We start from the raw sequence: 13,297 nt of genomic DNA on the forward strand, positions 1-13,297 counted from the left end.
TTTATCTAGTATCCACTCCAGTACTCTTGCCTGGAAAATCCCATGGATGGAGGAGCCTGGTGGGCTGCAGTCCATGGGGTCGCTGAGGGTAGGACACCACTGAGCGACTTCACTTTCACTTTTCACTTTCATGCATTGGAGAAGGAAACGGCAACCCACTCCAGTGTTCTTGCCTGGAGAATCCCAGGGACAGAGGAGCCTGGTGGGCTGCCGTCTCTGGGGTCGCACAGAGTCGGACACGACTAAAGCGACTTAGCAGCAGCAGTATCCAGTTGGTGGATGTTTGAGTTTTTTCCAGTTTTTTGCTATTCCAAATCATCGTGTTATGAGAATTCTTACACATGTCTTCTGGTGCAAATATCAAAGAGTTTCACTAACGTACACACCAAATGTAATATTTTATCTTCGATTTCACGACATAATGCCAGATTATTTTTAAAGTAGGTCTGTAAGTTTATATGCCTGTTAACAGTGTGTTTGTTCTCACTGTTCTGTGCCCTGTCCAAACTTGATATAGCTATACTTTAAAATTTTTGGCAGTCACCTCTTTGGTGAATATAAAAAGATAGCTATGGTTTTACTTTCCATCTCCTTGGTTACTGATAAAGATGTTTGTTGGCCTTTTACATATTTCCTCCTCTGTGAAACTTTTATTGATGTGTTTTATATGTGGCTTTTAAGAAACAGAAATGAGCTCATTTTAAAGGTATGTCATGAAGGTCTTTCCCATTTAGGAAATATGCCTCTACAATATAATTTTTTATGTTTTTATGTTGGTTTCTACCATACAGCAGTGCACAACAGTGCATGCAAATCAATCATTCCCTCTTGAGCGTCCCTTTCCACTCCCATCCCACCCCTTTGGGTCATCACAGAGCACCAGGCTGGCCTCCTTGTGCTATCCAGCGACTTCCCACTGGTTATCTGTTTTACGCATAGTAGTGTATATATGTCAACGCTGCCTTCTCAATTCATCTGACGCTCTCCTTCCCCCGCTGTGTCCCATCATCTGTTCTCTATGTCTGCATCTCCATTCTTCCCCTGAAAACATGTTCATCAGTACTGGTTTTCTGGATTCCATTATCTATGCATGAATGAACAATATTTGTTTTTCTCTTCTTCACTCTGTATAAAAGGCTCTAGGTTCATCCACCTCACTGTACCTCACTCAGTACAACGTAATCCTGTTGGCAGAATATTTCTTGTATATTTCTTTACTTACTGACCCCTCAATGTTAGGTCATCTAGATTGTTTCATTATTTTCAGCAGTGATGCAGAGAACACCTTTACAATTAGATCTTTGTAGGTTCATGATTCATTCTCTTAGGAGAATAAATACATTTCTAAAAGTGGAATTGTTGAGTCAAAGGGTATAAATAGTTTTAGATTTTTGATTCACATTGCCAGGTTGGTCTCTGAAAAGGTGTTATCTAATTTATATTCCAGCCAGCAGTGAATGTAGGTGTTTTGTATGCCTGAATAAGGAATCTTTTCGATGCTGGTTTTTTCATCCATTTGCCTAATAATCTGTGTGGCCTATTGTCCATTTTCTTTTCCTTGTCTTCTTAAGTGTCCATGCTAGCAGTAGAAGAGTATGAGGAAATGCAGGTGAACTTGGAGCTGGAGAAGGACCTTCGAAAGAAAGCAGAGTCATTTGCACAAGAGGTAAATGTCTTGCAGAGACCTCATTTTTTAGTTTTATATTTTAAAGAGCTTTGCAGATGACATATGAAAACATTTTTTGAGGTTGAACAAACACTTGTCACTCTGAATAAAGATCATCTGCTCTAGGGAGCTATTTTGAATAGTATCAAGTTCACTGAACTTGGTGTCAGAGATCTGGGTTTGCATTTTTCCATGTCATTCGGGTAGTAGTCGTTTGTTACTAGCAACTCTTAACCTCTTTGGGCTTCACTTTCACCATGGGTGATGATACCAACCTCACCAAGTGGATTGTAAAATCAAATGGCATGAGTCTTCATAAGAATTTTATAAACTAGAAAATGCTATACTGGGAAAATAAATTGTATTTAGGGATACCCATCCCATTACTTGTGATTTAAAGTCCGGTTTGAGTGCAGGACTTTTGTATGTTTCCAAAAGCCTTAAGAAACTGGGTTACATCTCAGTATACCATCTGAAAGAACATCATGGTCTTCAGTGACTGTTCAGCGCTCTCACTGTGTGCCTTGATTCTGCCACTTGCTGTGGAACATTGTCACACACGTTATACACCCATTATCTGAGCCTTTCCTCTCATGTTAGAGATGAGTTTTGAGCTTCTCATGCTCTGGGTTAACTTTGTTGACACGTGGTGGTTGGGTATTCCACGGCTCTGTGACTGGTTTCCAGGGAAATGAGGAGGCGTCAGTTGGCTGAGCTGTAACAGCTTATGATGTGTTATGTGTTAACAGCTTATGATGTGATCTACATGAGATCTTCTCCATCAGGTATAAATATTTTGAATCTGTTTGCCTACTGTGGGTTCAAGGAAGGTAGCTAAGGAAATGTAAGCATTCTTAGGTGGAAGTACCCAAGGTATAGAAGGAAGACAAAGTGCAGGGTTATGGGAATGACATTTGAAGATCAGATGATGGTTTTGTGCAAGAGTTTTTCCATACTTGAAGGTAACTCTGGTAGCAATGAACCCTATAAAAGTTTAGTCTGAGAAGGTCTGATTTGAAATATTATGATTAAATTTATTCAGAGAGTTTAATGAAAGGTGAGTAAATATTTATTCTCTTATTTCTTGGAAGGAGGAAAAAGAATTGAAGTGTGTTAGAGCCCTTCAGAAAAATCTACAGCGTATAAATAATGGAGCTAAAGAAATAGTTGAGGGGAGAGAGAGTAGAGATAATGTGAAAATGCCTTCATTGCAAAGCTGAAAATGTTGGCTGATTTTGACCTGCATGCAAGGGTCTTAATTTTGAGAGACATTTTCAGTTTGCATTTCTTGTTTGCAGAATGATGTTAGAATACAAAGCAGCTCAGAGAAAAACTTGAAGGCCATGTAATAACCGGATAGATGGAAGAAGTAAGATTCCTTTAAGAATGTAAAAATGAATTATTCATTCTGCCATGCAACCTGTAGTGCTTGGTGCAAACAGTACTGACAGGTTAATCCAGAATGAGGAGAGAGATGTTTGAGGAGGGAAAGCGAGAGCAGTGGTACTTACCCTGCTGGTGTGTGTGTGTGTACGCGTGCGCTAAGTCGCTCAGTCATGTCCGACTCTTAGTGACCCCATGGACTGTGCCCGCCAGGCTCCTCTGTCCATGGGATTTTCCAGGCAAGAGTAGTGGAGTGGGGTGCCATTTCCTCCTCCACACTGCTGGTAGCATAAGTATTTGCAACAGTGCTTGATGATTTTACAGTATCTAAGGCTTGGTCTACACAATAGTAAGAAGAAAAGACAAAACTGAATTAGAACTGGTATATCTTCCCTTTTACATGGTTTATAGATTCTCAGGTTTTCAACAGACAACTGCTGATAAAAGGTATCTGACTTGACTTAACTAGAGAAATACCACTTTTGCATTTTGTTCTTAGTGCATTCAGCAAATATCTTTCAAGCCAGACACTGTGTGAGTAGTGGAAATATAATGGTGAAGAAAGCAAATACGACTCCCGCCCTGTTGGAGTATTTAGTGTAGAGCCATAGAAATCATTTTTTAAAGTTAATTTAGGTCACCTTTTTTAACTACAAAAGGAAGATATATACCCTGTAAACATGCAAACAGTTTTCAAATGTGTAAATTAAAAATTGAATGTTTCTTCCTTCTTCTTTAATTGTTTGTCCAATTAAAAAACCCAAAGCATGATCACTTACAAGGAGGGAACAGTCAGTTGTCCTCATAACTATGTTTTGTATTTCTTCAACATAATTTCAACTCTTGAAACCTTCCCTGTACTTTTTGAATGTATATTTTTTTGCTATTTAGTGTAGTTTTTCTTTCCTCTGTTTAAAGATGTGAATACTTTTTCAACATGTAGTCCTTATATACTGAGGGAATGTTACATAAATTTTGTTTTCAGACAACTGAGATGATAATATTTTAATGTTATTTTTGAAAGAATGAATTATATATTTATGACACTAAATTTTCTTGTCATTCTTTGAAGAGATGTAGGAAAATTTCTCTGAAATTCTGGTACCAATGTTATTATTTGTCTGATAAGGGACCCACTTAATAACGCTAACCAAGAAGTTCTTTCCATAGCTAAAAGCCAAATTCATTAGTGTTTGGTAACTGAATTTTCTTTAAATACATCTTTAGAAAAGGCATTATGTAGTGTTTTATTTTAGTACTTTAAAGTCTAGAAAAGGTGGTCTAATGACTAATATTTTTCAAGTTGCCATTGTTATTGAAAGGAACTTCTTTTCTGTATGTTCTTTTCATCTTATATTGCAATTTAGGGATTGTTACAGGGCTTTGCAAAAGAAATTCATGTTATTAACATCCCTAAGACACAGTCTTTGTTCTTTTCTCTCTAAAATAACAGTTGAAACAATTTATAATCATGTAAGTTGAGCAAGTTTTCCTGAGAGCTATAACTTTGCCCAAGAGAACCAGAGTACAGAGGAGCAGGGCAGGGAGAGCCATAAAGCCAGCCCTGGCATCAGTGGTCCTTGTGCCTGCATTGTCTGACTGCTGGGCCCTTCGCCTCTGCCCTGGTCAGCCCCCTGACTGCGTCCTCTCTGTCTTCCCCTGGACTCGGAGCACTTGGTGAAAGGCCTCACTTCCTGGGGAGCCAGAGAATCTCAGCTGTTTCAGTTGCATTTGTTGGCCTTTCATGTTGGCTGTGAGATGTTGTCTAAGATACCAACACGGGACTCCAACCAATTGAGTTTTAAGAGGGGAAAATGTATAAAAAATAAATTACTGTAATATTATTATTCAATAGTAATCTGAAACAAATCATTTCAATTAGACTATTGGTCTCAATTTTAAGATACTATGATGGAATGTTGATGATGCTTCCCTAGTGCATAGATGCCTCCAGTCTCACTTTTCTCCAGCCCACACTCGTGCACTCATGGATACTTACTCATCCTCTGCTCCTATTCTTACACAGGCATCAGATGGAAGAAGAATGTAAATTTCACTCGCAAATGTTGCTGTACTATAAAATGGGCCTGATTTCAGAATTTGTAGAACATTTTGTGTTCAGACTCGCCCACTGGCTGCTTTGTGTAGCATATTAAGGAAAAGAAGTAATAGGTGAATAGGAAATAATGTTGCTTTCAACCGTGAAAAGTTGTGAAGATTAGGTTAAGAATATATGTAAATTGTTTAGTAAAAGGCTCAGTTTGATTAATATACCTTTTTCCTTCTCCTCTTTACCCTCCTACTGTTAACTACTTTTGTCACGAGGAAAAGCTGATAGGTTTAAGACAAAAATCTTAGGTCTATTAAATAACCGAGAAAGAGATTAGCCAGATGGTGAAGAGCATGGGCCTGTAAATCAGACAGATCTGGGTTTAAATCCTGGGTTTTGCCACTCACTTGTGTCTTTGGGAAAGCTGATTAACCCCTCAGAGCCTCAGTTATCTTATTAGTAAAAGTAGGATAATAATAGTGTCTACTTGACAGTGGTGTTCTAGGGATTACATGATAAACTGCATGTAAAATGATTGCTGCCACACCTATCCTCTAGTCTTCAATATGTTTTAGCTTCTCAAAGCAGATGAATTCACCTCACAGGGATCGATGTAAAGGATTAAAATAATGTGTAGAACATATTTAGTAGAATACTTGGCATAAGTTCTTGATATATATTAGCTGCTACTGCTAGTATTTATAAATTTTAAAGCAATAATAAAATAAAAGCTGCAGTATAGGACTAAACTACTGTATATATACTGTGCTGAGATGAAGGTAAAGGTTCTAAAGATTACATAAAAGTTATGAATGAAAACTTAGCATAGGACTCATTACTTCTAAAATCATCATACTACCATTCAGAAATTGCGTTTACCTTTTTAATGAAAACTCCACCTTTCCTTTTGCTCAAGTTTCCATTGAGGAGGCTTGTGAACATGAGTGGTGTCTACATTTTTGTAATTAACTTTTGTAGATGTTTATCGAACAGAACAAGCTAAAGAGACAAAGCCACCTTCTACTACAGAGCTCTGCTCCTGACCGGCAGCTTTTGAACGCATTAGATGAAAATGCAAAACTTGTCCAGCTCCTTGAAGAAGAGAGAATTCAGCATCAACAAAAGGTAACAGATTTTCTCCTGGGTTTTTAGTGCACACACATCCTTAAACTGAGAGGAGTTAGTCCAGAAGCTCATAGTTCCTTATTTTGCTTGAGTTACTAAGTCTTTCCAGTGTTTTCACCTTTTAGGAAAAAACTACCAAATGAACTTCTAGTACCCATCTAAGATTTATAGTGCGCTGTTGTAGGCTCTATTGTTGTTTAGTTGCTAAGTCATGTCTGACTCCTTTGTGAACTCGTGGACTGTAGACCACCAGGTTCCTTCTGTCCATGGGGTGGGATTTCCCAGGCAAGAATACTGGAATGGGTTGCCATTTCCTTCTCTAGGGGATCTTCTGACCCAGGATCAAACTCACATCTCCTGTGTTGGCAGATGGACTCTTTACCACTGAGCCACTAGTAGGGTTTATAGTGACTTTTAAACCGTCCAAAGGATCGGAAGAAGCGAGGCAGAGAGACAACTCAAAAAGAGCTTGAATAATGCAATTTGGAAATCCATGAGTCAGTTGTGTTTTTGGAGAGTGCATACACTAGGAGAGTGTATTGTGATTGGTCTCAAAGAGCTTGTCGGAGGGGGGAAAAGTCCGTGTTAGTAGTAATTGTTTGCTTAGAGAAAACTTCTGATTTTGTAAACTTGCACAAATGTATATGTTTAAAGGCTTCCTAAGTGGTTATTTCAGTTTGTTTGAGTAGAGTTCTTCCAGCTGACACAGCCTACCTCTGTGTGCTCGGCAGAAAGGATAGTGATCATGGTGGGTGAGGAGGAGAGGCGGAGAGGAGGAGAGGCAAGCAGGTGGAACAAAGCCTTTCAAATTAAAGAAACCACTTAAGAAAAATGGCATCAATATTCATGCTACTTAACAGTGTCCCTAGTTGGTGAGGGAAAGGCTGTTAGCTGCCATATGTTAGCACCTGTGGAAGTCTCTTTAAGCAACACTGTTGACATTTAATCCTTGGATGTTCCTGGAGTTTTTACCAAGTTGGTTGTGAGGTAAATTTTTTTTCCTTCAATAAGAAATGTTGGCATATATGTAGGGAAGCTCTAAATGAATACATGGTAATAGTGCTTGGCTCTGGGAAAGTGCCCTGGGGGATAGGATGGAAGGGACTTTTTTTTTTTGTCCCCATATGCAGGAATTACCTTTTCAAATAAAGAGAATGAAAGAATGTTTATTTTTATTTAGCTTACTACTAGAATCTTCTGATTTGAAATAAGCTCTACTACCTGTTTTAGTTGCTAAGTCATGTCTACCTGTTCGTAACCCCATGAACTGTAGCACGCCAGGCTCCTCTGTCCATGGGGTTTCCCAGGCAAGGATACTGCAGTGGGTTTGGGTTGCCATTTCCCTCTCCAGAGGCTCTTCCTGACCCAGAGATGGAACTCAAGCCTCCTGCACTGCAGGTGGATTCTCTACTGCTGAGCCACCCGGGAAGCCCTCTTCTACATGTAGTTACCTCCTTAAATAATGCGTGCCGAGAACCGAGTAAATTATATTGAGGATGGGACTAAATTGCTGGGTGTATACCTTGTTGGGGTAGGGTACTGAAGAGTATTTATAAGTTATAAATGAAATTAGAGCAATCAGTGCTTCTAAACCTATTTTACTGTACTGTTATTCTGGATAATCTTTCAGGTTCGTGGTTGGAAAATATTTCTTACCTGTCTGTAAGTTCACTTGCAAATTCAGCAATCTTTAAAACACAAATGTGTTGTTTTTATTATTATAATAAGGAAATCTTAAAAATACAGAAAAAGCTAAAGCAGAAAACTAAGATTAATTAAAAATTCCATATTTTGGTGCATATCCAAACTTTATGTAAATATATAGTTTTATGAATATAGTTTAAATGGGATCATTGCAAGCATATTGTTCTACAACCTGTTTTTTTTCCATTGGTAATATATTAATATCTTTCTATGTCAGTGTATAGCGAGGTATGTGGTTTAAAATTTTTGCATAGTATTGATATTTCACTTAATTAACACTGTAATTTATTAAATCAATAATATTGGTGGACACGTAGCTTATTTCCAAAATTTCCTTGTTGCAGAGAATGCTCTAATGAATGTATTTGAACACCTGTCTACTTCTCTAAAACAAATTCTAGAAGTAATATTACTGAAGCAAAGGGACTTTCCTTCCTTTTCTTTTTTTTTTATGGTTTTTGTTGTTACCAAATTGTCTCACCAGGACTCCTTTTAATATTACCTGAGTTCTTCTTTTGGAATGGGCATAGAAGTGTTAATCTGTTTTAAATGAATTTTTTACTTATATGAATATTAAAAACTAAATTTTCTGGGATGTAAGTCTCCAATAAATTTATATGAATCACATTACTGATAATATAAGTATTATCTGTGGTGGTAGTGGTGATGGTTTACTTGCTAAGTCGTGTCCAACTCTTGGGACTCCATGGACTGTAGCCTGTCAGGTTCCTCTGTCTATGGAATTTCCCAGGCAAGAATTCTAGAGTAGATTGCCATTTCCTTTTCCAGGGAATCTTCCTGACCCAGGGATCGAACCCACGCCTTCTGTATTGTAGGCAGTCTCCTACATTGCAGGCAGATTCTTTACCAACAAGCCACCAGGGAAGGCCCAGTATTATCTGTATCCCAGGATTGGTGTGATTAAAATGAATTGGAATCTCTTTGCTCTGAAATGCAAAGTAAAAGAGAAATGTTTGTTTTTCCCCTTGTTTTCCTTGACAAAGGAAAAACTATTATCACTGTATAAAAGTCTATTTATAATTTATAGGTCAAAGAACTAGAAGAGCAACTACAGAATGAAACTTTCCACAAGGAGATACACAGTCTCAAACAGCAACTGGAGCTTCTCGAAGAAGATAAAAAAGAACTGGAATTGAAATACCAGAATTCTGAGGAGAAAGCTAGAAATTTAAAGCATTCCGGTAAAAACATTGAGTAGGCTATTATGTCTTAGTATTAAAATGTGAATCTTTCATGGCTAGTACATTTACTGAATGCTCTGAATTCTATAGAAAAATTCAAGCTTTCTTTTAAATTCCCTCATTTCTGACTATTGTAGTTAAGTAGAACGATCACTGTAATGAGATGATTCACAAATATTTAGACTTACTTTTTGGACTCAGAGCTTTTATGAGCATCACATACAGAATTAAGAGACAGAGATACAGTTAATATGGGAAGACCAAAACTTCAGCATTTCTCAGGGATTCAGAGATGAGTGTTCATTGAGTACTTATTTTGTCCATTTTAGGGTTTATTTTTAAAAAGTAGCTTTTCAGGTTCATACTACCTTTATCTTCAATGTCTAATTATACACATGAAATAATGCTTTCAATATCACGCCTATCAATAAAATGGGGTACAGTATGTATATTAAATGGAAAAACCTTTAAAACACCAGGGGGTACTTAAATGATGTATTCATTCAGGTCTAGAAGGCTTAACAGGAATGTGTGAGTTAGATTACTACACAGGGATAAATAATAAGTTTCTGTTGGAAAGTAAGTAATTTAAGGAGTCAGGTTGTTCCCTTTATAACAGCTTCAATATTCACTTCAGATATTTTTGGTTAATTTTATACTAGAATTTTGAAATCTGTACAGAAGAATCAAGTAGGCTTTTTTTTTCTTTAAAAAATATTCAGTGCTTTCTAATCCACAATGAAAATGAACTACAATTTATTTTTTTTAATTTATCTAAAATTAAGAAGTAGTTCATTCTTTTTGTCTGCTGTGTATATGCTCAGCCATACCCAGTACCCTAGGGTGCTGTAAGAAATATAGAAGAAAAGAAACCATACTTTATTGTCCACGAGGATATCAGATTCCCTTTAGAGAAATAGACACATGTATATGAAATGACTAGAGAATACTCGGTGTTGGAGAACCTAGCCTACCCTGCTTATTTAAGTGCTGGCAATAAAAACAAATGGACAGGTCATTGGAGTACAATTAGTCATGGAAAGTAGAATGACTGCATAAAGGGAGAGCTTTTCCTGAGAACAGTACCTGTAGCCCATGAGAGCTCAATTAGAGGTATTCACATCTGTGCTATAAATTTAAATTGAGTTTTCTGGCAGTCAGGAACTATGTCTTAAACAGCACCAAGCACAGGCTCTTTTCACATTGTTGGAGCTTAGTAAGTACTTGTTTTATTAATGGCTTGAATGAATTGAATGAATAAATTGTATTTCCAGAATGCTTTTCAAAAGAACAAAAAGTTTCTGAGTTAGACATTTGAGAGTCTGAGTCTGGTTAAAATGATGAACTCTAGGATTTGCAGCTTTGAAGGAGATTAAGTGGAGGAGGAAAGTATGCTATTAAAATTCATTACTAAATGTCATCTTTAAAATTAATTCAATTCTTGGTCTATACACTTTAAAAGTCAAATATTAACAATTTCTTAGTGTTTGGTTGGCATATTCCATTCTTAACAAATATTTCTTCAGCCTACTCAGTCCTTACTTCCCACCCATCCAGCCATTGTCTTGATTTTTTTCCTTTTCCATAGTTTGTACATATAGCAAACACATGGTAATTTTTTGGTAATGTGTATAAGGTCTCTCTCACTGATGATAAAAAGTTTAAAAGGTTCTGCAGCTTCATACTGGAATTTCTAACTTTGCCCTAGTAAAAGAATGTGATTTTGAACAGGTGGTTTTTGTATATAAGGTGCTAAGTTGCTTATTTCATCTATTTTTTCCGAATGCTTGCTCTCTGTGCAGTTGATGAACTCCAGAAACGGGTGAACCAGTCTGAGAATTCAGTACCTCCGCCACCACCTCCTCCACCCCCACCTCCTCCCCCTCCTCCCCCCAATCCTATCCGGTAAGCACATCCAGGAAGATGGCTCTACATCAAATGTTAGTCCTTGTCAGAGAAACTGAAGTTTATGTTATTGGTATCCTTTTTAAAAAACACTGGTTTAGAATGCATCATTAGACACGGGTAAAATGTTTGAAAGATATTAGCAGGTGTTTCAGAGAATTTTCTCAAGGCCAGTGTATCATTCCCTTCTTATAATATATTGTTGTTGTTTAGCTGCTAAGTTGTATCCAACTGCAACCCCATGGACTGTAGCCCTCTAGGCTCCTCTGTTCATGGGATTTCCCAGGCAGGAAACTAGAGCAGGTTGCCATTTCCTTCTCCAAGGGATCTTCCCAACCCAGGGATCAACCATCTCCTGGTGGATTTTTTTTTTTTTTTTTTTTACCACTGAGCCACCAGGGAAGCCCATCTCTTGTAATATATTTAGGGTCTTAATACCTGTCAAAGACATCTTGTGGCCTACAGGGTTCTTCTTATAGATATTCCGGTTTCATGTGGATGTTCCAAGCTGAGGAGCTAGACATAAAAAAACTTTTTTTGACACCTCAGTTTTAAACTTTCAGTCCATGTAATTGGGATTTTCTTTTACCTTTTAACCAGAAGATCAAGGAATTTTGAGCTTCTCCAGAATGTTTTTATGTTTTTCTCTCACTAATTTGAAAAGCTACAGTTTGTTATTTAAAAAAATAAAAATACTGAACTAATAAAAACCTTACAGCTCTTATTGTTGTAAACTAGTAATTAAACTAAAAGTATAATTATTTTTAACTCCTTAATCTCATATTTAAACCTTTAATAATGCTGAGTGAGTTACATTCCATTAAAAGAAATTATGTTTAAATTCTTGCAGCAGGAAATCACATATGCTGACAAAAATTTGCTTTTTCTGAGCCAGAGGTCACTTGATGCCAAGGAGCCTGAGCTAAGCACAATACACCCCAGGACATCTTGAGTCAAATTCTGCCTCTTTTGTGGTTCTTCAGTCTACCATCCATGTACATAAGACAACCTACCTGCTGTGTGACAGTTTACCTCCTCATTTTATGCTGTTAACCACTTGTGTGTAATTTATTCTTGATCAAATGAAATTTAAAGTTTTGCTAGAGTTTTACCTTTCATTAACTCATGTAATTTGTTTAATCCGCTCACACAGAGTCCATTTATTCATACTTTGTACCTTTGCAGATCCATCTCAATAGAATGAGTAGCATGGTCCTCCCACACGACCATGAAAATGGAACTCTGCCTTTTAAAAAGATTCTCATTAGTTTTCCTTACTGAGTAGGGTATGACATAATCCACTTTAAGCCATTGAAGTAGTTAAGGCAAAATAATTTTTACACGTGATCGATCCAAGAGTCAATTGAAAGAATTTCAGGTATTTTTAAATTCTTTCTCTCCTGGGTCGCTAAAGCTGTAGGAGATATTCTGAATTTGACATTTAAAATAGGAAATTCATCACTTTGATCTTTCGCTAAGGTCTAGAATTTTGAGCTTGATAAGAAAGATCACTTGTGTCTGTGAGGAGAGGGAACTATTAAAAAACGATTATAATCCTACTGTTGGCCTTTAAGTTTTAGTCTCTGAAATCTTGAGAGCCCTTCAAATTAAAAGTAAACTATAACCTAAATAGAGCGTTTTCTCAAAGAGCACCCTACGGTTATATTGAGAAATGAAACCAGAATGCCGAGTATGTGTGTCTAAAACAGGAACTCTTGTAAGGCCCATTACAGAAAATTTTTGTTGAATAACATGAATGATTTTTCTTTTAAGATGAATTTAAATAGTATAAGACAAAGACATAATTTCTCAGTAGAAAGAGATTTTTATTTTTTGATGAGTATTTTCTTGTCAAATATATTTGCATGTGTATTGAGTTTCACAAGGTTTTCCAACGTTATTCCTGAGCTGTGTTTTAAGATGATGTAGGTCCTGGATAGAAGTGAAACTGGGAAGAAATGACTAGGGCCTGTGGCTTCTTTGAGGGGCTTTACTGGGCCCTCCACCCCTTCGTCCCACTTTCTGCTCATTTGACCAGGAGGACGGTTAGGAGACAGATAAGAGAGGAAGAAAGCATACCTTGGTCATTTTGTAGCAGCCAAATGAAAGGGTAGGCTCATGGGAAAAGAGTAGGGTGTATTGGTGTATAGGGTTATAGGGTTCTCCAGAGAAATAGAAGCAGTGGGGGATGGTGTACATGTGTACATATACATCGTATACATAAAAAGAGAAAGTAGCCTGAGTAATTGGTTCACGTGACTG

General features: G+C 37.2%; 1 protein-coding gene across 1 annotated transcript in view; it reads left to right on the forward strand.

Moving 5' to 3' along the window:
• SHTN1 (shootin 1) overlaps nt 1–13,297 on the forward strand; it is a 109,705-nt gene that overhangs the window by 55,469 nt on the left and 40,939 nt on the right. The window contains exons 8-11 of the mRNA XM_070363311.1: nt 1,572–1,666; nt 6,078–6,224; nt 8,977–9,130; nt 10,933–11,035. Of these exons, the coding sequence (XP_070219412.1) occupies nt 1,572–1,666; nt 6,078–6,224; nt 8,977–9,130; nt 10,933–11,035 (499 nt within the window). The remainder of the gene's footprint in view (nt 1–1,571; nt 1,667–6,077; nt 6,225–8,976; nt 9,131–10,932; nt 11,036–13,297) is intronic.

The sequence above is a fragment of the Bos mutus genome, chromosome 26 (assembly GCF_027580195.1).
Source record: "Bos mutus isolate GX-2022 chromosome 26, NWIPB_WYAK_1.1, whole genome shotgun sequence".
NCBI classification, from domain to species: Eukaryota; Metazoa; Chordata; class Mammalia; order Artiodactyla; family Bovidae; genus Bos; species Bos mutus.